Here is a 26,675-nt window from a genome sequence, read left to right on the forward strand (position 1 = left end):
CCAGTTTTTAGTTGTTCTTTTGTTCGGAGTACTTAACAATTGTGGATACTTCACCATAAACAATAACAATCGTTTTTGGAATACAAATGCTAACAACTTATATCTCCATTCTCAAACTATTTTTACCTTATATATATATATATATATATATATATATATAACTTATATATAATGTTACAGTGCTCTGTTGTTTATATTGAATAAGAGAGAGTTCTCTCTTTTTCAATTTTACTATTACCCTTTCAGCTTGTTAGTAGCCATTTTTGGTACACAAAAAGGTGCAATTTGAGTATATTATTGATTTATTTCAAATGTAGTTGGAATTTACTGAATTTGACAGAAGTCTCCACATTCCATCACATTTGCATTAACATGGCAAAAATTTTTATATAGAAAAATATAAAGTGAAGTGGACACAATTGGCCAACATAGAGCCCAGTGGGTTTCAACTACTGTGGACTACAATATTTACATTGGTAAGTACTGTATACGGGTCCATATCAATAAGTTTGAATATTGTGGCAAGTGTATTTCAGCACAGCAGTAGTTCAATTTTTTTTTTAAATCATGATTTTATTTTTGTGTTGTTTCGATGATTCTAGCATACAGGTAAGGAAACCCCCAAATTCACTATATGTCGATCAATATTGGACTATTACAATTATTTATAATAACGAAACTAGGTGAGGGTTGGCCCTCTGAAAAGCATTTTGCCATGTGTTTAATTGATCTATATAATACTTTATGTGAATTCAACATTTTGAATTTAACTGCTGAAATGACGGAACGTTTAGTCGCGCCTGGAGATGGGCAAACTCTGGTGTAATATAATTTTCTCCGCTAGCAGGCAGTGTTAGCTTCCACACATGTTGTCAGCGTTAACGTAATAGGCGAAGAAAAAGAAAGGTCGGCCTCTGTCACGCCTGGCCCGTTTCCGGAACGAGAGAAACCGCCCATTTGGCCAGAAATGAGGTAAATAATACGATACTTTTTTTTTTACAGCAAATGTTAAAAAAAAAAGTTTAAGCGGATAAAGCGCTGATTTCTGTGAGATAATGAACCGAATGTTTTGCAGATATCGGTGATTAGCGATGCAAAAGATAACTGTTAACCCAAGTTGCTAACCAGCGTCTGTTTTTTTTCGATAGCCAGATTTAAAATTCGAGTACTTGTACGCTCTTTGTCCTCGTATGATCATTAAACGCACTAGCACGTGTAGTAGAATAACTACATGTTAGGAGTGAGGCCAAACGGCAGTAGTTTACGTTACCAATACTAACAGTGATGCTAACTGGTAACCAACCAGTTAAAGGTTATAATGACACAAGTACTTGTAGTACGTTAGTACGTAGTTGTCAACTAGTGCTCAGTTTTGCGTCACTGTTGCCCTAATAATGTGTGTAATTTTTTGCATGATCAATCTATTTACATGCGGTCATATCACACAAAAAGACGATTCCAGTGCTGTAAGGATTATTTCCTGGCCAACCTCTAAGGTTTTCGTTTTGGTTTTTGGTAAATCTGAGTTTGAAACTTTTATAACTTTCTCCATCTTTATTTTATTTTCAAAACGTTGATCTCATTGTAAACCTTGCTAAACACCTGGAAATATATGATTATGATGTTTCTTATTTTTTACTGAATTAATTCCGAAGTGAAATAAGAAAATGTTACACACAAAAGAGGCATAGAAGAAAAATCGTTAAAACCTTAGAATGAAAAAACAATGTAAGTTGTTCAGATGTACAGTGCTGTACAGCACAGATTCAGAGGCATTTGGAGTTGATAAAAATCATTGCATTTGCGTTGGAAGCGACATCATTCCGTTCGGACTAACGTCACAAGCAACCAGGCCGGTGGTGGGCTGGCTGATACACACACCTCAGTCTGCCACAGTTGTCCTAATGTCATGCCCGCAGTGAGTCATCTGTAGCCTCCCTCAGGTGACTTCCCGGTGGGCCGGGCTGCTGTATACTCTGCTCCGAATGTTGTTGTTTTTCGGGTCCGCGGATCAGTTTTGACACCAGCAAACACAACGCATCCACGATGCTTGAGTGAAATATCACCTACAAGTGTCGTCGTACAAGTGTACTAGTAACACACACGCACGCAATCCTTCAAGAAGGACATCCGTTGGAAAAAAACAATGCCAAATTTAAAGTGTCCCTAACGGGTCAAATATCATTGACGGCGATGTCAACTTTCCACCAATAGAGGGTGTTAATAGACTGCGAAAATAACTGAGAAGAATTAAGTGCACATGCACACTCAATACAAATCTTTTATTTATTTTTTTAATTTCTGTATTCTTTTTTCCTTCTCTCGTCTACCTCCTCTAGTGTTTTCTACCAGGGAGCAGTTGAACCAGTGAGCTGACACCATGGTGGATAACCGCTATGCCACAGCCCTGGTCATCGGCTCCGTGCTGAGCCTGCTAGCCGCAGTGTACCTCTCGGTCGCCGTGGGAACCCAGCACTGGTACCAGTACAGCAGCCCACCGGGCCCACATGACGCAAGCAACGCCTCATTGTTGAGAGACGACTCTGTTGACGGCGAGTTCGACGAAAAGACTTCCATCGAGAACTTGTATGGCCTCAATGGCACCATGGGACTGTGGTGGTGGTGCATCCTGGTGCCCAGCCAGTCCCACTGGTTCAAGGAGCCAGGTAGCAATCTTTAAAGTTTGCTTTATACATACTTGGTCACTGTATTACGGTCAAAATTACTTGGATAAGCTTAATGAGTATTTTTTGTTCTTGCGAGAAAGGACAACAACCATACGGCAAAAGAACGTTTCAGAGTGACATTAATCAGAGTGGGGCATCGCCTAACCGCCGCCGCATTCCAGCCTGCATATTTAATCGACCCACGTGGACCCGGCCCACCCCCCGTCAGCGACAGCCAATCGGTATCGAGAACGTAATCTCCACATCGCACGCAGGTGCCGCACGAGCAGACACGCCGCCTAACAAAGAAAAACTATCAAACAAAAACAACAGACACACACTCGCACAGCGTGGTGATCTGTGAAATAAGAACAATATGGGGTACTTGTCATTGCGTCTGTGTGACCGCAAGGTACACAACACTGTTTTATTTTTAATTTTTATTTTCCTTACTTGGCTGCATGTCAGGAATGCGGCACCTGCCCGTGACGTGGTACAGGTTAAGTCCGTTCTTGACGTCGTTTGGCTGACTCGGACCGACTGGGACCACGTGGGTCGATTAAATATGCAGACGGGAAATCGGTGGCGGTTAGGCGATGCCCAGCTCTGTTAATAATTATGCCACGTGCTCTTGTGGTCCGCAAAGAATCACTCCTTGTAGACTATCCAAGAATGCCACCCAAGGAATTTCATGCATATCTGCACGTGTCATATCCCCGCGAGTCAATATCTGATGGTGATTATATGTCTGGACTGTTTTTTATTTTCTTTAGATCCCAAGTTTAAGAGGCAGTGTAAGCGCTTCACTCTTCCTCAGCAGTTCTTGCCAAAGTACAAACACCCTGGAAACCACAGTGAAGAGGACCTGCTAAGGACATGTAAGCAACAAGGGCGTCTCACAGACACGGCCTGTCGCGAGCAAAAATTTGATATGTGCATTAGACGGTTTCCGATTAATATTATTTTAGTGGCATAACAATTTTATCAAGTTTAATCCACCCTTGTTACGTTCGCAGTGCGAGCCCAAGGATATGTTGATATAATAATTCTTGAAAATAATGGGGATAAACCTCCACTAAGTTTTCCATTTAAAAAAAAAACAAACAAAAAAAACTACTACTACTAAGGCAAGGCTTTTAGCTTAATGTTAACATATAATGCCATACGCCATAGACAAGCTAATAATAATTAGCAGAGATGTTAATTTAATTTTCAACCTTCAGGCAACTGCTATTTTAACTTAAGTGGCGCAGCAACACACCCAAACAGTTCTCTCTGCTCTGTGGGAATAAGGACTATAATTTGAACTTGGTGGTTGGGTACCTTCTCTGCCTCTTCTTGCTGCCAATTATGCTGCATTTTTTCCAGTTGACCTCAGTGCTGCCTGGCATGTTGCAGCATAAAGTGGTACTACACTGAAGGCGTACGTCTGAAAATTCTGACTCGCCTGTAGAGAATTGTATGCTACTGTAAAAAAACAATACAAATGATGGCTTGGACATCTGCAGTAAAGTGGGCGTTCAACTGTCGTAATATAGTAAATAATACAATTCCCATTCTGGAGATATAATGATTTAAATATTGGTGCAGACTTGTGGAGGTGCCAGTTTCTCCTGCCCCTGGTGTCTCTGGCCTTGGTGTTCCTCAGCGGCCTGGTCGGCGTCTGCGCTTGCCTGTGCCGCAGCTTCACGCCCACACTGGCTGTGGGAGTGCTACATCTTCTCGCAGGTAAAAGCGCCGCGCCGCCAGCACACACGGGGAAGTCACCGAAAGTCGGGCAATCTCATTCGGTTGATTGATTGATTTCAATGTATTTGGGCACTGCACGTCAACATGATAGCAAATAGAGAGGAGCTGGTTTTCAGAAAGTAGTCTTGCCAGCTTAGCAATTTGGTATGTAATATTTGGTATGTATATATTTGTTGACTTTTTAAACCCCTCTAATGGCTATTTTTCCCCAAAATGACTAGTTGGTTAAATTCACAGTAGGAAATAGACAACATGACCTTTAATCATTGTCTAATTGTTTTGTTTATGATAAGAGTCAAAGAAATGGTGCACATTTAAACGGTGTAAAAAGTAGTGATTTGTACACATTGTAAACTTTAGAGTAGACATGATTTACGTGCTTCCTACGTGCTCATTTCATCATGTTAAATTGCTCAACTTTGACATTTTTTTATTTATTGAAGATAGTGTTTACATACACGGTTTTTACTCAAGGGAGATTTTTCTAAGACGAATTACATATTTTCTTATTTGAAAAAAACAAACATTTTCCTAATATTTCTGTGGAAGTTTATGCTGGTAGAAGAAGAAATAAAGTCAAATAAAGTCAATATTGTCATATTTGTATCGTTTGATAAAGCCCTTCAAGTCGCCCGAATTAACCTGCAAAAAAATAAAAAATAGGTCCACAAAATTATAAAGTTGTTCCTCAAATGAAGTCACTGATTCGCACAATTGCTCTACAAATACAAAAATATATTTAGAGCCTTACAGTATAATGTATAAGGAGTGTGCTTCTTGACCTGCTTATTATGTAAAGTATCTTGAGAAATTATTTTGTGAATTGGCACGCCCTGAATAAAATTGACTTGACTTAGTGTTGTATATTAATATTCATGCTTCGTACCTTGCTAAATTATTGTGGTAATTATTGTGGGAAATAATTTACATGATCAGTGTCTTCCTTCACGTATATATGGATATCATTAATTAATTTAATAGTATTTTGAGCAAATGTGTTATTTCAGAAGTCTGTCTCATTACTAGTAAGACACAGTCATTCTACTTGTGGGCTAAATTGTCTTACTAGTTAGGACAAAGAGAGTACTAGTAGTAATAGTAGTTAAGATGGATCTCAAAGATATCAAATACCTGCTCAGACGGCTTTCCATACGGAACTGGACAGTAACAGCTTCATGAAAGCAAGAGCAAAAAACAGCAACGACCTTTCTCGTGTGTGAGGTGCCCAACCACGCAAATGCAAACCCCCCCCCCCCCCCCCCCCCCCGCCCCCCAAGATGTCCACAATTGGACAGTCAATGTGGCGGCGTCCCCACCGCTGACATCCCTCCTCTTCCTTGTCAGCTCTGTGCTCTCTGGGCAGCGTGTGCTGCTTCCTGGCTGGCGTGGATCTCCTCCACCAGTACGCCAAACCGCCCGAGCGGGTGGAGTTGTCGCTGGGCTGGTCCCTCTACCTCGCCCTCATCTCCTTCCCGCTGCAGATGATGGCATCCGCCTTGTTTCTGTGGGCGGCCCGCAGCCACCGCCAGAACTACACGCGCATGATCGCCTACAGGGTGGCCTAAAATGGCGGCCTAAAATGGCGGCCGAGAACGGTTACAAATCTCTAAAAGCAAAGAGAGTTTGTAGCCGATCATCATAAGTGCTGACAATAGCCGTTACACAGCATCCATTTGTGGTATCGCTTCTTTACTTTATTGCATCTGTGTAGCCTTTCCTCTAAAAGCGCATGCTGTATTATTTATGACTTGTGGTGTTGCCGTGGAGATTGCCTTTTTTTTTTTTAGTTGCCACCAGTTGCACTGCTGCTCTTCACCTTGCCATTAACATTTTCTTTTAACATCATCAATTGCTCAATGCTTCAAGGCATCTCAGCCGTTTGTTTCAAAGTCCGTCCCACCCCAGCTTGCGTGTGTCGTGTTGACAAAATGTCACTCACTTGAATTGTAACCACTTCTATTGCGCTTGTTTATTATTGCAGTTAATCTCAATGGTTTCAACTGATTTGTGACCATGATTATTCACTTTTGATAAAACCACTTGAAATGTCGAGTGTTCCCAACTGTAGTCAATTCTGTAGAAATCTTCTAAAAGAGGATCAAATTTTGTACGTGGAAAAAAAAAAAAAGCTGTGACGTCGGTGTACTTTTTGGGTCCAAAATAAATGTTGACTATGCAGTTAACATATGTCAGTCTTTTATTAAATTATTTCCAAGCGCACCACTTCTGTTCAAATAAAGTGGACTTCTGATGAACAAAAAAAAATCTGTCACAGAAATCATTCACATAACATTCACATTTGAATCAGTTTGAGTTTCGTATACAAGAAAAGCAAAGTTTGACTTCAGTTAAAAAAATAAAAAAAAATCTCCAGCTGACTGTTTTTGCTGGAATTTGTGTGTTGATTAAAGTTTCAGGTGATAAAAGGCTCATTGGTGAGTGAAAAATCATTGAGCAATCACCCAGGACAGATTTGATTGCAGTAAAAGAAAAAAATAATAATGAAACTGGCACCTGCATAAAAATGACACCAACATACGTCGTTCAAATTTCTGGAGGGAGCTTACTGTATTGTGGTTTTTTTTTCCAGAAAGCTTTATGTGCTACTTCCCCAACATGTCTGACTTGTCAAGCTAGTAAAATGTAACGTGCAACAGACACAATTTTGGTCTTTTCACCTTTCACATTATTTGATATGCTGTCCTGCATCCCAACGGCTCTTCTCTTATTAACGAACCGTCTGGTGTGTCACGTTACCTTTTAGGCAACAAAACACAATGTGGGCCAATATGTGTGCGGTACTTGGTCTGGGATCATGACATGACATTGTTTTAAAAGCCGTGTTTCGACTAAACAGGAAAGGTTGCTTGAAAGTTTTAAAGGGTACCATAGTTGTTCATCATATTGTCATTTAACACCCTTGGGCCAGTAAAGACAAACTGGTAGAGTACAAAAGGTGAAGCTAGACACACTGCAGTCGGATGACTTTCGACTCTACCAAGTTCTTTCGCTGCAAAACTGTTCTTTTCTTTGCCTTTAAAACAAAGCTCGTCAATGCTGGACATTGCCTTACGCGGTGTGCGTTTCCGCACGTGTTGCGTTTTCACACATTCAGATGATTAGATACATGGCGACTTCAGCGACTTTGGCCCCGCTAATTGCTTTCGACACAAAGGGCCTTGTGTGGTGGGTCTCGGTTGTTAAACGGGAAATCAACCCAAACACATTTTTTTCAAGAATGTGTTCCCTGCAGTCCCACTACTTGAAACAAGGCATTCTGGTTAATATTGCGTTTGTGGAATATGAGTTAAGCAGCAAAATCCACCCCTTTTTAGCCATCTCGGGGCGGCCATTTTGTTACTTCTGTTGACTGAAAATGTCATTTTCAGTCGACAGAAGTGGCAAAATGGCCGCCCCCCGCGATGGCTAAAAACGGGTCGATTAACTCCTATTCCACAAACATAATATTAATGAGTATGTCTTGTTTCAACTAGTGGTCCTGCGTAGAATATATTCTTGAAAAAATATATGTCTGGGTTGACTTTAAGAACATTTAATAGGAGCTCAAAAAATGACAACATTCTACAACTCTCTGCTGTCGACTGAAACTGAGGTACATTGAACATATTATTGCAAAGAAAATGTTGGACTTGAATTCAACTCAGTGTTTCTTCACGCTGATGGATGGGAGGCTAATACTGATCTTGCAAGCTAATTGGAAGGCAATCTTCTTCTCGTAGTATGCACATTCGTTCACAAAGAAAGGGTAGGTGTCCTCTCCCTCGTACTTAACTATGTCCCCGTTGAAAGACTGGAAAATGGGATCTCCGGCACGGAGGAGCTTGAAGTCGTTGTCCTGCACAGCGAGAGAGGGAATGTACTTGGAAATGAGCACAGACCTTCGGAATCAATAAGGCTGTAATCTTGGTTCGTAATAGCTCAAATTAGGTAGCAAGCTGTGCCGTACCTGCAGCTGGGGATGAATAGCGGCGGTGATCTCGTTGGTAGTCGGATCTCTCGGGTAGTCGAGGTGATTGGTTTTACGAAAGGCCTCCACTTCACCACCCTCGAACGTACTTCCTGTTTAAATAGATGACGTCACTTTGACGTTAATCCGCGTTTGATATTGTTAGCCTAATAGTGTTGTTGTCATTTTTGAGTGTTTTCTGAAGCAAGAAAAAATAACAAATTCAACAAACAAGAGGATTCCGTTTGCCTCAGTTGAACTTTTGCAGATTACCGCGACCTAGATGACTCAGAATCTTCATAGTCATAAAGAAAAATGTATTTTTTGCGAGAAAATTGTTTTTTTTTAATTGATACTGTTAGTGTATGGCAATTATTGCTATATTAGGCGAATGTTATACAACCTGTGAGACAAACCAGTGGTAATATTTATTTGAAAAATAAGATTAATGAGATTAAAGTCAAAATATTATGAGAACACATTTCTTCCTAAAAAAAAAAGTGTGTTTCAGTCATTGGAAGACTATGACGTGATAACAATTTGATGAACCGCACACAGGCTGAAATGTCATTATTTTCGTTTCATTCAATCATCCACCAGAAGTGTTTTGAGCCAACATGACGCTATTAATTAATATGGTCAAGATCGAAGTTATTCATACCCCAAAATATTAGGCTATTTTCACAACATTGTGACTTTTTCCCTTAATATTATGACTTTACCACAAATCATATAAGTGACTCACCGCAACACCTAACAGGGAAAAGTCAAAAGTCACTTCTCACGCTCGTGACTGCGATTTTTCTTTTCTGTTAAATAGAACCTTGCTTTCAGAACATCATTTTTATATCACTACTTCTTTTTACCAGTGTTGCAACATTTGAGATATTAGGTCTTTAGTCTTATAATATTATGACTTTTTTTCCCTCTTAGGCTAATAACTCTAATTTAATTTTAGGACTGCTTTGGTTTGGTAATTTTATGACTTTTGTAACATGCAACCTTTTTTTCTATTAATATTACAACTATTCTCCAAACTCTATGAATGTTTTTTCTTACTATTATTACAATTTTGTCTTAATATTACAACTTTATTCTCGCAACTTTACAATTTTTACTCTTAATGCAGCAATTTTATTTTGAGAGTATTAAGTTATTTTCATGATATTACTAGTTTACTTTTGCCTTAATATTTTGACTTTATTCTTGTAAATTTACATATTTTTCTCCTAATTCTATTATTTGAATTCCTGACTCTGATTTTCATTTTGAATATTTTTTTTCTTTCTTAATTCTTTTTTGCCTAATTAAATTAGGTGAGCTCACCGGAATTGAATTTTTGAAGCCAATCCATGATGAGGTCCAGCGTTTCCGTCACCATGTTGTAAATGTCTGCTCTGACCACTCCGTTGGGTTGAGGTCCGACCTCCAACGCTGTTCATGACAAGAGAAATAGAACCAAAATTGTTTAAAACTGTTATAGCGCAGGAAATGAAATACATGAAATTAAAACATTTTCAACTCTAGAAAATTAATGGAGTTCCCTAAAAGTTGATACTTGATAATGGATTGCTGAATTATGGCTCTTATAGAGGCGTGGACATTTTAACACATTAAAGCGCACACACTTACCGAATCCATGTTTGGCCACAGCTTCAAGTGAGTAGGCCTCTGGAAGCGGTGTGTCAAACTGGATTGCTCTCATGGGCCCAAATGATGTTTTACTCTGAGTGAAAATAAATATCGCAACTTTTTTGACTTTGTAATTATTTGGGTTGTGGATCTAAAATACACATTTATATTTACTAGCAAGCAAATGCCACTTGAAATAGAAGAAAATAGCAAGACCAAGGCTGAACAAACAACACTGCTCGCTCAGTGTCTGCGTGTGTTGTTTACCTGTATGTATTTAAAAAGGTGCAGTGTGACCCAGTCAAAGCTGTACAAGATGAAGCACAGGCCCATGTTGGCGGTGGTGTTGTGGATGTCACACAGAAAATCCACCGCCTGTGGGCTTCCTTTGGGCCCAAGCAGAGCGTTCAGCTCGTGAGCTCGCTTCAACTCGTACGGTGAGGAGGCCGTTAGAGGCGCACTGACCCCGAAAACACAAATGTTTTAAGTTTTAGCAGTGCCAAACTGTTCAAACGGAAGTCAACCCAAACATATATTTTTTCAAGAATATGTTCTATGCAGGCCCACTAGTTGAAACAGAGTATTCTGATTAATATTGCGTTTATAGAATATAGCAAAATCTATCCATTTTTGGCTATCTCAGGGGTCGGCCATTTTGTCACTTCTGTCGAATGAAAATGACATCCAAGTGACCTGACAGTTGCTCAGGTAACAACCAATCACAGCTCACCTGTTTTCTGAAGCTGAGCCATGATTGGTCGTTATCTGAGCCCTGAGCAACTGTGATGTCTTTTTCAGTCGACAGAAGTGACAAAATGGCTGCCCAGAGATGGTTATAAAACGAGTGGATTTTGCTGCTTAACTCATATTCCGCACACAACACAATATTAATCAGAATGCCCTTGTTTCAACTGGTGGGCCTGCATAGAATATATTCTTGAAAAACAAAATGTTTGGGTTGACTTCCGCTTTAAATATTAAATTTAATATTTATTAATTAAAAAACAAAAATTATAATTTTTGTTTTCCCATTTGACCGTACCTCAGCAAAGTATCTGTGAAGCAACGATTGAGATCTTTTTCCATGTACCGTCGGCACACTTTAACAGCCTCGGGATTTGAAAGGACCGTCGTCACAGACACAGAGCCGATCTTGTCCACCTTCTTTTTCTCCATCTCTTGCACCACGTACACCCCCGTCATCTCATTGCCGTGCGTACCGCCGCAAATGGCGGCGCGGGACAGCGGTGGCAAAGAGAGGTGCTCCATCTGTCGAGAGGAAACGCAAGGTTCTGCTCACTTACTAACATTTGGGGTGATATATTTTGAACAAGCAGACGAAAAAAGAACAAAAAAGAGAAAATATAGATCCCATGTGTTGCAAAATGAAACTTAAAAAGACAACTTTGAAACATTAAAATATGAACGTTAAGTTGCATGTGCAACACGTAGCACTTGCTTGTATTGTCTCGCACAAAATAATTACAAAGTGGAATGTGCCTCTCTCTGTGATGAGGTCAGTGATTGTTGTCCTGAGCCAGCTGAAAATGAATTCATGCAGTACCTCCGACTTTCTTTCAGAATGAGAGAGTGACTGGAAGTGAAGTAAGCGAAGCCTTTGTCAGAAGCTATTTTTGAACAACGATGTGACTTTAAAGCGGAAGTCAACGCAAACATATTTTTTTCAAGAATATGTTTTATGCAAGCCCACTAGTTGAAAGGGCATTCTGATAAATATTGCGTTTGTGGAATAAGTGTTAATCCACTCGTTTTTAGCTATCTCTGGGGGCGGCCATTTTGTCTTCTATCGACTGAAAATTACATCACCTGCTCACAACGACCAATCACGGCTCAGATTCAGAGAACAGGTCAGCTGTGATTGGTCGTTGTAAGCAGTTGTGATGTCATTTTCAGTCGACAGAAGACAAAATGGCCGCCCCCAGAGATGGCTAAAAACAAGTGCATTTTGCTACTTAATTTATATTCCACAAACGCAAAATTAATCAGAATGCTGTGTTTCAACTAGTGGGCCTGCTGGGAACACATTCTTGAAAAAAATATGTTTGGGTTGACTTCCGCTTTAAATATTAAGTGTCCAATTAAAGTTCGAATCGAATACTTTGTTAGATTTTTGCAACTTTTGAGAGACAGAAAAAGTCAAAAGTCCCTTTTTGTTATTTCGACTTTAACGGTCTGTTATGTGAAGTAGTTTATCATTTATTTCATGCTTTGAAAATCAGTTGAAAAAAATAGGCAAGGCAGCTTTCATTTATATAGCACATTTAATACACAAGCAAAGACACAACACCGAAAATGCTTTACAAACACGACAGTTAACGACATTCAGAAACAAAGCATAGAAAACAAAAAAGTAGCTCGGAGAGTGTTTTTGCAATGTGGGCGGTAACCATCTGGAGAAAATCTTTGCAAGCACGGAGAAATCACGTTAACCCCACACACAGACATTCCAGCCTCAACGCTAAACCTTAAAGTTAGAAGACGTGCTCGCTACTCGTCCGCCGTGCTGCTGCCGAGAGGTGTCAGGGTGCAAAAGTCTTGTTGGCATGAGCCATTGACTTTAATGAGTGACCCGGAGAAAGCGGTTGAAGGACGGTGTGGTTTGTCCGGTTACTCATCTATGCATTGCGAAGAGAGATCCTACAGTTGAGACTTGTATGTCGTGTTTGTATAATGCAAGTATTGTAAGTGCAGTGTATGTATATGTATGTCTAGGATAATGCAGACTCAGCTTTTCTGCCACGCCTGCCAAACGTCACTCAGAGCAACTCCTCACGAGTAGATTGTAGTAAGACCTTTTACAGCTGAAAATTAGTCAAGTATCCCTTTCAGCTGCGTGTGCAAGTGTGTTTTGCTTTCTTTCACCTTAGTCTTTTATCGTGTGACGCCATCACGGGAAATGAAGAGTGGCGGCAAAGAGTTTTGATAACCGCAGAAGTAGAAATTGAATTTGTTGCAGAAATGTCCTAGCTGCTCGATACAATATGGATGAAATGACTAAGTGACAATGCGGAGAGATCGTGGTCAACACAGATTGGAGGTTTATCAGTGTGTTTTGAAGATTTTTCACCTGTCTGGCCAAACAATACTACAAAAATAAAAACCTTTAAAGTAAACCCCAAAAGCTCATGTATGAAATGAAATGACGAAAACGAAGGACATTTTCACTAGAATTATACCGTTATTTATTTCATAAATGTGAGTTATATTTTTTGTTTTTAAAGCACACTTATTTTTTTATTTTATTTCCTTAATGAAAATATTTTTTTTCTTTTTTTTCTTTCAGTTATTTTGTTAGTTTTTGTTAACTAGAATAACCTTGGGTAGTAGTTGGCGTAAAAGTTTTGAGAACCACAGGCCTTTCGTATTAGTAACGGATTTATGACGCCGGTTTCACTTGGGAACCAATTCTAGTCCCGTTATTTCCTATGAGATAAAAAAAATATATATATTTAAAAAAACATGTTTTTTCTCATGAGCTCAACACCGTTATGCATGCCTTGCATTGAATTGAAAATAAAAAGCATATCGAACTGGTCCTTGTCAAGTCACACTGCTCGCTGTTCCAAAATCGACAGTGCACACCAGCGGGGGGGTGGGGGGTGGGGGGGGGAACCATACAGCTGCTCTTTTAGAAATCTCACTATGAGAAAAAACACTTTTTTTTCCCCCGCCTCCCTCAATAGACACGCGTCACATCTTGCAGAGCGATTCAAATAATCCTATACTACATTCATCATGTCTAACTTCCAAACAACAGCTGGAATTGTTTGAGTGTTTTGAGCTGGACCCCATCCAGCTGACTCGGCCATTTAGCAACACTAGTGTAGAATGCCATACAGTAGAATTATGTCTTCCTGTCACATTGCAAAATACTGCATCTTATTTGCCTTACCTGTCTGCCAACACCCAGCTTCGTAACCAATGGCAGAGTTTTGTTGACTTGTTACTCTTCCGTGTAACGTTCTCCGCCAACTAGTGTCGCGCAGGAGCTATAATGTATTTGGTGTTCGCATGGTGGTAGAAAAAACAAGCAGAGTCTCAGCCCCAGTTACAGTTCTGTGATCCAGTCCGCCCATTTGTGGGTTATGAAGGCCCTCCTCTCGCAGATCACATTTCACTTTGTGATGTAAGAGGAAGTACACGCTCACTGTCTCCTATCGAAGCCAGTAAGGAGCCGCTCTGGGTGTGCCCTGAAGTCACTCGTAAAGACAATGCAAAAGTGGTTGTCATGGACAAATATTGTGTTAACAAACTACGGACATGCACTTTGTTGCATACAAAGTGCCCCTCATGCAGTAAAAATCAGTCATACAATGACAAAGACAGGAAAAACAATCAATTAATAAGACAGTAGACACCATTAACACTAAAACACAGTACTGTAATTATGACGGCTACGTTTTGATTATCATAATATATTTAATGTTCAATGTATGTATAGAAGATCCAGCCTTCAGCAACACAGCATTTGAAAAATCAAAAAATAACCAAATACTGTGTTTTTATTGTTTGTTTGTTAGTTTGTTTTCTTTTTTTTTCATGCATAAAAATGACCATTCAAGGACAGCACAAAACTGCTGAACAGCAAACCATCATTAAGTGCAAAAACCCACTTTGTGTATTTTTTCACAAAAAACAACTCGCACAAAATGGGCCAATTATTCAGGTATTGTTTGTTATGCATGTCATTCCAAATCCGCCAAAAGATTATTAGGACTCTACTCACATTGTAGTATAGGCCAGTATAAGGCCCGGTGTAAGTGCTACTAAGACATGACCGCCATCTAGTGTGGATTGGTGATATTACAACTTAAAACTATACCGTGGACCCCCCAACTATTCACGGGGGATATGGACCCAAGAATTGAGAAAATCTTGACGACCTTGGAAATGACAACCTTCAAAATGCATTTTCCATGAAAAACAGGCTTGCCCCTCACACCCCAATATAATTTTACTATAGGAATATGAAGTGCAAAAAAACAACAAAAAAAAACACACACCTTTTGATGCGTGCTGGAATGAGCTCTGGTGACAGTACGATGTTGTCTCATGTGACTTTATACGTGACGCTTCTGAGAGATATTCCCGATGAAACTCTTCATTAAAAACTCTATTGTAAGGACTTCAGGATTCTTCATATTTAGAGGTTACAGTATACCCCAAATGAAAAGAAAATGTAAAATCTCGTAACTTTACCTTAAGCCGCCTCATGTCTCATGCAGAACTCTTGTGACCAGTCCGCTCCTCCATTTAGACTTGTAATCCCCTTGACGTAGGCACTTGATTGTAATCTGCTTGCCCCCGTGCACGCACAAAATGAAGTTTTCTCTCAATCAGTTTAATTTGAATTCATTTTACATTTTTGTGGATTTTTTGGGGTGAATTAAAAAAAAATTGTTTACAGCCTGTGCTTTGGCAAATAAAGTAGAATTGGAGGGGTCAAAATGAATGGAGATCACATAACCAATTACAAGAACTGTACTGTGCTTAGTTACAGACACATAATCTGACCAGAAGATGGCAACAGACACTTTAGTAGTCTAAAAGATTCTGCCTTTACAAAAACAAATAATTGACACTGTCAATGAATGATCAAATGAATTTGTTCACCATTGGGGTTGCAGAAATGTAGCTCCTAATTTTTTCACTCATAATGGCTCTCAACATGCAACACCATTCAAACGTCCTCAACCCGCAGGCCCCCATTGAGATTAAACGACACCTGATTTATTCATGTGACATAGAGGAAGAATTAGGAATGCCGTGAATGAACTTCAGAGGCCGTAACCTTTTTAGCTATGGGAGCAGGAGGTCCAGGGAGGGGAACAGAACGGTGGCATTTGAGGTGGGGAGTGGCCCAAAAGTAATGAGGTCTTGCTGAGAGGAAAATGGACTTTTTGACCTTTTTTGTGTTGTTTTTTTTTTTCACTCAGTGTGAAAAGTGTGTTGGTGTGAGGCGTTGTGCTAGTCGATGTGGTGTGACGTGCAGCACATCGACATTGGCGCTTAGGGCCTGACAGATATGGATTTTTTTTTTTTGTCCGACTCAGATATGAATTACAGGCAGAATATTTGCCCGTTTACAGTGCTTTGTCCTTTATAACAGATAAAAATTGTCGTTTTTTTTGTTTTGTTTTTTTTTAGCCAATTTTTTGGGGTAGGGGGGACTCTTTGAATAAACAAAACAAGTCCTGTACTATTGCATTGCCGAGGTAAAGCGTTCACATTTTAAGTTTCACTGATTTTTATTTATTTATTTATTGGGGGGGGGGGGGGGGGGGGGTCATGACTAAAATGCGCCCAGTGACAGACATGGGCGTCCGGAATGATTCACTCCTCCCCCAGCACTATATTAAAATTTTATCTCCTTCATTGTATCAGTGGTTAACCTGCGGAACTGCGAGTTACTAAGTCACGCTACTTACCATGCGGCGCAGCCAAAAGCATCCATCATAATGTGCCTGCGACTCTATTAAGTACCACACAGTGTAGTGACCGGGAAAAACTGTAACCCCCCATTCCAGTTTGGAAACTTCACATACAATGTACTGTACTGTATTACATCTTATTGAACCACAAAAACATGGTGCGTTTGTCGTGGAAGAAACAACCACAAAGAGATTATTTTTGTCAAATGTGGGCGTGTGACCAAGAAAGCCCTTTGAGACTTTCTTGCGATAAAGGGCCATGTAGATAAATTTGACTTGACTTGACTAAACAGAAGAGGACGGAGTGCTGCTGCCCTCTTGTGTGTAAATGTGAAATTGCATTTAGACTATTTTATACACTTGTCAACGAGGCTACGGGCTAGAAATGATTAATTTTATGACAGAGGCTGCGGGCAAATAGAATTTGACCGCTGGCCGCATTTGGCCCCCGGGTCGGACTTTGGACATGTCTGCTTTAGGCGGGTATATTTTTGCAACTCGGACATGCAAGAATGTTTAGGCATCGGAAAGATGTGTGCTATTTGCTTGACAGTTGATCAGGTCGTGGTTTCAGTGCATTTAGTGGGCACGTCTGCAGCATGTACATTTAAAAAAAAAAAAAAAATCAAAATTGGAAGGGTTGTTAACAATACTCTTCTCAGGTGTGTCAAATGTACAAGACATGTCTTTTCACTGCAGAGTGTATAAGTGTAAGGATCATTTTAGTGTGTGAGCTTCCCACCCCATCCTGAGGGAGGGGTGGAGTGAACGTGATTTAAGTGGCCGCATCAGGACGCCATGCGCCAGATGTGTCTTGTCGTCTGTGTGGAGCTACAAGTGAGCATCCTCCAGCAGGAATGTCATCCGGCTCCGACCCTAACGCCTCCGTGTCCAGCCGAAGCCCCCCGGCTAACCAGTTCGTGCAGCCGGCGTGGCGAGTGGCGCTGTGGGCACTGGCTTACTGCGCCGTCCTTGGCGTGGCTCTCCTGGGCAACGCGGTAGTCATCTGGATCATCTTGGCGCACAAGCGGATGAGGACCGTCACCAACTATTTCCTGCTCAACTTGGCGGTGTGCGACGCGTCCACGGCGGCCTTCAACACGCTCGTCAACTTCATCTACGCAGCCCACGGAGAGTGGTACTTCGGGGCGCTCTACTGTACTTTCCACAACTTGTTCCCGGTCACGGCGGTGTTCGCCAGCATTTACACGATGACCGCGATTGCTATTGACAGGTACAGCACATAGACGGCACCTCCACTGGCACACGGTTTCGGGTAGAGGCAATAGCGTTTTCGATTTCTTAAATTGCATTCAATCGCATTTTGCCATACTGTACGATATAAAAAAAAAAACCCACACAATTTCCATTTTTGATCGTTTTTTTTTTTGGGGCGGGGGGGGTGGACAAAGTTGAAACAACTTTAAAATATAAATTATTGACATTTATGGCAACAATGTTTAGTTAGCCCAATAAAGCAAGCAAGTTGTTTGCTCCAAAACACAGGTGTCAAACTCCGTGGGTATCTTGCAAAAGTTTTAGATCAGGAGTCTTCAATCCTGTTCCTCGAGGGCAGGTGTCCTGCCTATTTTCCAACTCTCCCTGCATGCTACAGATATTCACCAAAGGTCTGCGGAAGCTGGATAACGACACTGATCATTTGAATCAGGTGTGTGTTGCAGCAGGGACAGATGGAAAACAGGTAGGACACCGGCCCTCGGGGAACAGGATTGTAAACCCCTGTTTTAGATGTTTCCCTCCTCCAACACATCGAATTCAAATGATCATCAGCCAGGAGTCTGACAATGATCCTGATCATTTGAATCGGATGTTTTGGAGGAGGGAAAGCTCTAAATTCAGGCATGTCCAACTTTGGTCCTTGAGCGCCCTGTCCTCCAAGGTGGAATGTAAATCTATTAACCCTGTCCTTATGTAACAGTTTATACTGTACCTTTTCCAGGTTAAATAATGTCTGTTTCTAAACTGTAAGGGTATGAAATCCTAAAGAATCAACCTAGAGATATGAGTGTCAAAAAGTATTTAATTTCTGCTTGAGCGTGTAGGTACATGGCCATCATCCATCCTCTAAAGCCTCGTCTGTCAGCCAAAGCCACTCTCGCCGTGATCGTGACCATCTGGAGTCTGGCCGTAGTCCTGGCCTTCCCCCTCGGCTACTTCTCCACAATTCGAGCCCTGCCCCGCAGGACGCTGTGCTACGTAGCCTGGCCCCGCATGGCAGACGACCCCTTCATGTGAGCCAACGAGCAACGAGCATCCCGCGTCGTTCTATCACTGATAGATTACGTCTGACATTGTATTTGTGTCTGCATTTGTAGGTACCACATCATTGTGACTGTCCTGGTCTATGTGGTCCCTTTATTGGTGATGGCCATCACTTACTCCATCATTGGTGTGACCCTATGGGGAGGCGAGATCCCCGGAGACACATCGGATAACTATCATGGACAGCTGCGAGCGAAAAGGAAGGTGCAATAAAAGCATTAGCTACTTCTTGTCCTTTTGCTTGTATTATGACTAAAGTTTTTCTCATTGGATTGGACTTCTTCAAAGGAGAACAGACAAACGAGCAAAGATGGGCATATGACTAAAAATTGAGCGTCCGTTATTCGTCATCCGTCTGCAGCATTTAACATCTTTTTATCCAGAAAATTCGGGTTCGGTTCAAAATCGCTTAATCGAGCAGCCCTAGCTTAATCGGTCTATTCTAAAAATGTTCCCGTCATTCGTCAACCGTCAGCAAAATGGGCGTCCGGCAGTGACGTATAGACGGACCGGTCGGTCACATAGACGTAATGCCCAGCTCTGCTAACTATTGTAACGCTTAAATGAGCGCAGAAAGATGCAGGTGATGGAACTAACAATCCCACTGTATGAGGTCCCCTTCACCCATGCCCCTCCCTCCTTCAAAGTTTTGCGTGAATCCTTGAATGCTAAAGTTTTGCACAAGTCCGCTCGGTGACACACAGATGTGACGGAAAATCCCACCAATGTGAGTGAACTCTTAAGGTTGACATCCCCAATGGTTGTGCGCTGACTGAGGCTGATATGAGGATTAAGGGCAATCACAGGTGCCGTGATGTAACACTCTATCTAGACAGCTGCAGGATTAATGCCAAAGGAGAACATTTTATTGATAAATAATGAAAAATGCAGAAACATTCACGGGAAAAACGAACGCATTTCCTGACATTCATTTGAAAACAACTCACCTTTAATGCCGGTAGGAACTTAAGCTTCAGCCTCATTGACATCAGAAACGTGATCAATCAGTGCCCACAAATAGAGATGGAGACAGGTGCAATAGTTTAAAGCTCATCACTCAAAACAAACACCATCAAAGGCACAATTAGCTGGCGAAATTGAGCCCATGAAGATAAAAGCGTTTGGCGACATGTCAGGAAACAGAGCTGGCATAATGTGCCGGACTTCCATCAATGGTGGCGATGAGACGAACGTCATCTCCGTGTTGAGCTTGGCAGTTCTGGCTTGGTCTCAGCGGAGTTTCCTTCTCCCCTCACTGCAGATTGTGAAGATGATGATGGTTGTTGTGGTAACCTTCGCCCTCTGCTGGCTGCCTTATCATGTCTACTTCATGGTGACGGGCCTCAACAAAGGTCTGAGCAAGTTGAAGTCCATCCAGCAGGTCTACCTGGCAGTGCTGTGGCTGGCCATGAGCTCCACCATGTACAATCCTATCATCTACTGCTGCCTCAATAGCAGGTGAGTGACCCCCCCCCCCCCCCCCCCCCCCCTCCCATAAAACCACTCACGTTAAGAAGCCTACTAAAACTGGATCGGGGTGTGGACCTTGGATCAGGTTTCGAGCTGGCTTCAAGCGTGTTTTCCGCTGGTGTCCATTCATCCGGGTGACCAGCTACGACGAGCTGGAGCTCCAGAACAGACGGCGCCGCCCGGGCCGCCAGAGCAGCATGTGCACTTTGTCGCGCGTGGACACCAGCATCCTTAGCCAGGACAAGAGTGTGTGCTCGCATGGAAATACACGTAGGTCCAAGTGTAAACCGCAGCCAGACAATAAAGGCAGTTAGCGTTATGGTACTCTCCAGTTTTATTAGTGGTTGTCAAACGTTTTGGGTCCGGGGGAGAAACGTTTCCCAAAACTCCTCTCATAATCCTTAAACCAATTCATCATAGCCACCTTAAAGCGAAGAGTTGCAAATTATTGAGAAAGTTATTTTACAATAACTAATTTGTCTTTTTTCGAGGGAAAAAAGTTGCAATGTTATGAGAAGAAAGTTGACATTTTTTTGAAGACAAAAAGTTGTCATCCTAACAACAACAAAGATGTATTTTATTGGGATTAGCTCTTTGAGCACCGCCATCAACGACAATCCCAACGAGGTGCGTCATTGATGTTAGTTGCCGTCAACTACGTTTTTTGTGGGAAAAACACAGAGAAAAGTCTCGGCCATCTGGTTTGAACATTAATCTTGGAAAGTAAAAAAAGAAAAAAAACACTAACTATGGCCAGCAGTTGATAGCATTGAGCCTCTTTTGGACAAAGTCACTGTGTGTCAAAACAACGCTTGACACTTGACATGGCGGACCTTTGGAAATTTGACCGTTACAACCAGTTTGTGAGTGATCAAAGTGTTTCCCATCTTAAATCAACTCCAAACTCCAAGTGTCACAAAAGAGAGAAAAGATGACGGAGGTTATTTAAAATTAGAAGTAGCAGCGATGACAAAATGTCAATACATACGCACGCACGCACACACACACACACACACATCATGGCATGATGCACGCGCACACACTACTAGATACTACTACGACTTACAGTGTGCAAATAGTTTGTAGTTTGTCAAATGTAAAATTGTTAGACTAGTGATATTTGTAGATATATTATTTTTTGTTATATTTATAAGGTGTTGGTATATTTTTAGAAGAAATTCTGATTCTTCGGGTGTATGAGGCATCATTACAGCAAAATTTATCATAAAAGTCACTGTTGCTATAAAATATATCTTCTCGCAGAAAGCTTGTTTTCTGCATTTTTTGCTCCAAAAATTGTGATTGGGTGAAACCAACCCATATTCTACTGCTGCTTACTAAAAAATGGAATAAGGTAGAAACAACCTTTTTTGTGTGCTGAAAGAAGAGTGTAAGCTTTCATTTGGTAGTTTCTGTTTACATAGTCATTAAACACAATATTATGTGAGCCTTGAAATATCAGTCAGAATGCTCTTAATTGGCCGGCACGCAATATATATATTTTTTTAATAGTTGACATTGAAAGGCTTCGAATGTCATAATATTAATAGTATTAGCTAGCGTACTAGCCTCAATAACAGGCTAGCATGGCTCCGCCCCTGCTGTAAAGTAGTGTAAAAAGCAAAGTAACAGATGGTGAATGCTGAAGCGCAAATTATGGGGGGGGGGCTACCTATTGTACATATGTTGTATAAAATATTGAGAAAAGCATGCTTTGTATTTGTAGTCATATATAAACATATATATGTATATTTTATTTATTCATTTTAGTGTTTATATAAGTTCAGTTCTCAAGAAGTGCAGTCCGCATGTTTTAACGTCATTGTTTCATGAAACATGAAAAGTTGAAATGATATAAAGCCCTAGATTTGTTTGCAATATTGTTGTAAATTGACTTTTGATTTACTGACTTATGTTTACACCAGTGGGTCGCTGATGGTGTAGTGGTACACTCGCCTGAGTTGTGTGCGGGCAGCGTGGGATCGGTTCCCACTCAGTGACTGTGACTGTGTCTGTGTGTGTGCCCTGCGACTGGCTGGCGACCAGTTCAGGGTGTAGTCTGCCTTTCGCCCATAGTCAGCTGGGATAGGCTCCAGCACCTCTCCGCGACCCTGTAGAGGATAAGCGGCGTGGGAGATGACGCATGTTTACGCCACACTTGTTTGGTTGCATTTTGTCAAGTTGTCATAGTGAACGCCTAAAGACTGTGACCCAAAGTGTTAAATAATTTCACAACTCTAATTGAAGTAGATAAATAAACTATCTTTAATATTAATTCATGGTTTATTTGCCTTTATTGTGGCGTAACCCCCACGCATAAGGTCCCAAAAATTATGTATAATAAATCTGATATTGTTTATTGTAATACAGATTTATTTATTCCTTGTTTTTGTCCCCCAAAAAAATACATGTGAATAGGATCGTGAAAAAAAAAATCACTTCTTAAATCGCAATTGCAAAATTGAGAAAAATCATTCATGCCAATAAACCAATAAGCATATTAGTAAATGAATACTTCTGATTGTACCAATCAAAACCAAACTACGGTATTATTATTGTAAAGGTGAGTGAATGTTGCTGAAATCCTATAAAACATCACAATGTTAGTAATCAAGATGGTCTGTCAGTTACATTTATGAATACACTTTTTAAGAGCAATCGTGCATTTTCGTGCAAGAAAAGAATCACAAACATACTAGTGCTATTCATTCTCAAATGCAAACAGTGATTCGTCTATATATAAGCTTGTAACAACATTGGTCACACAGTAAATGCCTCACAGCAGCTTCTTCCATGAGCTAAGGTGCTAATTAACGGCTGAGTATCTCAAATAGGAAAAAGGACACAAGCACCATCACCAGCCACTGGGCGGCGCTGTCTGCTGAGGCCCTGCAAACACAAAAGATAGTATTGTGTTTTTTAAAAATAGAATGCACATAAATGTTTGTACATAATGATCATTTCATGTTTCAATTCATTGTGTTCCTCCCTCTCGTGCCTTGGCCAACAGGGGGCAGTGTAATACAAACATTGCACAAGGAGTCATACTGTTACATATTGTAAAAATAGTATTTGGTATTTTTTGTTCAAATTAATTGATCATCATCTCCAATACTCTCATGTAGTGATGTTGGAAAAATAAATTTCAGGATGCTTCATGAACCAGTTGTTGTATTTTTTTTTTTACTCCTCTAGATGGCACTGTTGGTTTAAAGAAAGGGGGTTTAAGAAATGGAATGTTGAGTCATTGTGTCCAAATTCATAGGCGGGGCAGGGACTTTACTGAACGTACTGCCATGCTATGCGTTCACTAACGAATAAGCGTAGAAGAAGCGCGGCACAATATAGTGTGCTCTGAAGCAGCCTTCGCTCAGGGCCCGTCCCCATGGAAACGGAGGCCAGATTTAAAGGCTGCGTTCGAAGTCCTCCATGCGTGGAAGTGAACCTCGGCATGCGGTCAAGTTACGGCATGTGGCCGAGAAATTGGGCCAACGGAGGACCCAGCCTATGAATTTAGACACAACTGCTTTTGGTGGGAAAGTCGCCCCTGCCAACATGGCCACCAATTGACGCGTGTTTTAGCCTGCTCTAGTCTACAGACTAGTCTAGTGCCATTTACTGGCGCTGTGGCCAATTAGCGGCAATTCTGGAACTGCATGCCTTAAACGGCTACCTTAGATGGGGCATTTTGAGTGGACTGGACGCTATTTTCTGTTTGTTGGTTCAGGATCCGTTGAATGGAGGTTCCACTGTACATTCATTGCAATGTGTATGCATTTCCCCGGCCTTACCGTGATGTGTAACAGTCGTGAGTGGACGTGAGTTTGTAGTGTTTCAGAATGACCTCAGTGTAGTCGCCATCGCCTCCTTGCTTGACGTCCTCCACCGTGAACTCCTCGGCGGGGGACAAGATGGCCATGTCCTTGGTGAGGCCGCAGAAGCCCTCCAGGCTGACAAAGAAGCACGTGGTGATGTTGAAATAGACGCCGTCCTCCACATCCTCCTTCATGGACACGTCCGACTGGACCGTGGTGAATCGTCCGAATCTCACCGTGGCGCCCTTTTCCACTTCGTAATGAGTTTCAGTCATTCGGTAAACATTTTTACACGTCTTCGGTTCCACCAGATTCATGACGTCGGTGAGCAGGAAGTGCAGGGACTTATAGTGGAAGTGGTCCTTGTAGGTGCTGGCGTTGACGCCCATGGTCTCCACCGCGTCGTTGAAGGCTTTCTTGAACGTTTGGCCGCCGTTAGCAAAGGCCAAGAGGGCGGCGGTGTGTTCCTTCACGCCTCCCGGGAGGAGCGTGGAACACTTGTCGCTCCACGCTGCCTTGAAGCCAATATCTTTGCTCAGCTCTTGTTGGAGCACATCGGAACGGATTAATTTCTCCATGGTGTCTTCGCGACAGCCCTTGTATAAGTTGTCCACAGCGTTCGGCGCCATGTCCAGTCGTTTCGCTGCACTCACCTTACAAGGAAAGTGAACATAAGCACTCATATTTTGTTCATTGTGCGGCTTCCTCTGGTATGCCTGCCTTGGCCACCAGGGGTCACTGCTGTATAATGTATATGTATTTCTGTGAGTATCTTGCTGTTCCATCATTTGTTTGCAAACGCGCATTACTTAAAGCGGAGGTCAGGCCCAAACATATGTTTTCAAGAATATGTTCTATACAAGCCCACTAGTTAAAATAAGAATAAGAGAATAATCTCGGGGGCGGCCATTTTGTCACTTCTGTCGGCTGAAAATGACATCACAACCGCTCAAGGGTCAGGTAACGAGCAATCACGGCTGACCTGTTTTCTGAATCTGAGCTGCGATTGGTCGTTACCTGAGCCCTGAGCAGTTGTGATGTCATCTTCAGTCAATAGAAGTGACAAAATGGCCGCCCCCTGAGATGGCTAAAAAGGGGTGCATTCCACAAACACAATATTAATCAGAATGCCGTGTTTCAGCGAGTGGGCCTGCTGGGAACATATTCTTGAAAAAAATGTGTTTGGGTTGATTTCGCTTTAAAGTGTTGTGAAAAAGTGACACTTGATGCCAACTGTCTGCATGTCAACAGTGTTTTCTATTATACAGTATGTTAGCATAAAGATAGTGGTCCGTTGTTAAGGCAATGTAATTTGGTTGACAGCTTGTGTATTGAAAATTCAAATTACCCATATCGCAATACACCACGGTAATACCATAAAAAGTCATGTTTTGAAATTATCATAATTATGTTAAAATATTTCCATATAAAGTATACTGTTTTTGTGTTTTAGTTGAATAAAGTCATAATCCAAAACCCAATACCCAAAAAAGCCCGTTTTACAAGATTTAAAAATATTTCACCACAAAAAATACTATGAGAACAAAATTGGAATGTTACTCATATTAAACTAATGATTTGATGATAAAATAACGTAATATTAGGGGGGAGGCTGAAAAAAAACCCATTTATTTTAATAATTTATGAAGTCATAATGTGATGGGAATAAAGTTTCCCTGCTTCACTTTCTGTGTGGGAACGAGTGAGTATTTTGTACATTTTGACCAAATGAAACTGAAATGAATGTCCTCTTTTGCAACTCACCATGGTGTACAGCACTGTAAAGACCACCAGGAATTCTTTCTTCACGCCTGTCATCTTCTCTTCTTTTTAGTATCTGCACAAAAGAAGACAATGTATTTTCTGGAAGTGTGATCACCGCTCGACTTGGCTTTTTGCTCAAATTCCTTCAAAGTGAGCTCAGGCGACTCTTATCAGCCCTCTTGAGCATCGCACAACATTGATCACGTCAGCTCGTGTACACTTACTGCAGCGATGGGTAGAAATGTGCAAAGAAGCTCACCTCGATGAGAACGTAAAGGTATAGAATCACAAAATCAAGTACATGTAGAGTAAAAAGGGGGCTGGATCTCTCTGCTAAAACAGTGTGGATGGAAGTGAAAAAAAAAAAACCTTATCACCCGAGGCAACTCCTTTTTCCTTTCCTGTGGAAGGAAATAACATGCCATTAGGAGCAGTTATGTCTCCTTTGCCGGAGCTACTGGCTTATGTGAACAATGGCAACCTGCACTATAGCTGAAAATGATTCTCAGATTCCAAACTACTATTTTCCACTTTTTTGTCTTTCCTTACTAGATATATCTTTGACTTAATGCACATTTCTTTACACTTCATTTTAAGCAATAAATATTTACACTGGCCCCTTATTCCATCGGAAAACATTGAACGTACTGTCCATAAATCATTTACAGTCAATGCAAAAGATAAAGACATTCAAACTGTTGAGACACTGCACTCACCTGATGAGATTGCAGAATGATATTTTTCCCTTGAGATGAAGCCTGACAAAGGGATGATTCCTCCTTTTGCGAGTTTTCGTCTCCTGACCTCCAATACACTTCCTTCCTTCTGTGGCTACCGCAGCACAGCACAGGCCTGCTGAGCTTCACATTTTGTGCAC

General features: G+C 41.3%; 4 protein-coding genes across 7 annotated transcripts; 2 read left to right on the plus strand and 2 right to left on the minus strand.

Moving 5' to 3' along the window:
- Positions 1-857: 857 nt before the first annotated feature.
- Positions 858-6,598, plus strand: cldnd1b (claudin domain containing 1b). Its single transcript, XM_086032237.1, has 5 exons — positions 858-972; positions 2,340-2,666; positions 3,440-3,544; positions 4,257-4,394; positions 5,760-6,598. Exons 2-5 carry the CDS (start codon positions 2,381-2,383, stop codon positions 5,978-5,980), a joined length of 750 nt encoding a protein of 249 aa, XP_085888363.1. The 5' UTR covers positions 858-972; positions 2,340-2,380; the 3' UTR covers positions 5,981-6,598.
- Positions 6,595-14,101, minus strand: LOC147146208 (N-acyl-aromatic-L-amino acid amidohydrolase (carboxylate-forming) B-like). The gene is made up of 7 exons (XM_086032232.1): positions 13,928-14,101; positions 11,057-11,283; positions 10,282-10,474; positions 10,015-10,108; positions 9,709-9,816; positions 8,383-8,495; positions 6,595-8,271 (listed from the first exon to the last, which is right to left on the minus strand). The coding sequence occupies exons 2-7, from the start codon at positions 11,281-11,283 to the stop codon at positions 8,077-8,079; spliced, it is 930 nt and encodes a 309-aa protein (XP_085888358.1). The 5' UTR covers positions 13,928-14,101; the 3' UTR covers positions 6,595-8,076.
- Positions 14,102-16,385: 2,284 nt separating this feature from the next.
- On the plus strand, positions 16,386-23,381 carry LOC147146209 (neuromedin-K receptor-like). Its single transcript, XM_086032230.1, has 5 exons — positions 16,386-17,700; positions 18,530-18,718; positions 18,803-18,953; positions 20,011-20,207; positions 20,305-23,381. The coding sequence occupies exons 1-5, from the start codon at positions 17,324-17,326 to the stop codon at positions 20,531-20,533; spliced, it is 1,143 nt and encodes a 380-aa protein (XP_085888356.1). The 5' UTR covers positions 16,386-17,323; the 3' UTR covers positions 20,534-23,381.
- LOC147146210 (T-cell ecto-ADP-ribosyltransferase 1-like) lies at positions 22,836-26,668 on the minus strand. Of its 4 annotated transcripts, none has more exons than XM_086032235.1 (5): positions 26,515-26,668; positions 26,058-26,199; positions 25,799-25,871; positions 24,011-24,687; positions 22,836-23,108 (listed from the first exon to the last, which is right to left on the minus strand). In XM_086032235.1, the coding sequence occupies exons 3-5, from the start codon at positions 25,850-25,852 to the stop codon at positions 23,030-23,032; spliced, it is 810 nt and encodes a 269-aa protein (XP_085888361.1). In that variant the 5' UTR covers positions 25,853-25,871; positions 26,058-26,199; positions 26,515-26,668; the 3' UTR covers positions 22,836-23,029. The 4 variants fall into 4 exon arrangements, with proteins under 4 accessions (XP_085888361.1, XP_085888362.1, XP_085888360.1 ...); XM_086032236.1 differs by having other exon boundaries at positions 26,023-26,199; XM_086032234.1 differs by lacking the exons at positions 25,799-25,871; positions 26,058-26,199; positions 26,515-26,668 and having other exon boundaries at positions 24,064-24,889.
- Positions 26,669-26,675: the final 7 nt, after the last annotated feature.

The sequence above is a fragment of the Filicampus tigris genome, chromosome 6, assembly GCF_054856515.1.
Source record: "Filicampus tigris isolate MCC_2025a chromosome 6, RoL_Ftig_1.0, whole genome shotgun sequence".
In the NCBI taxonomy this organism is placed as follows: domain Eukaryota; kingdom Metazoa; phylum Chordata; class Actinopteri; order Syngnathiformes; family Syngnathidae; genus Filicampus; species Filicampus tigris.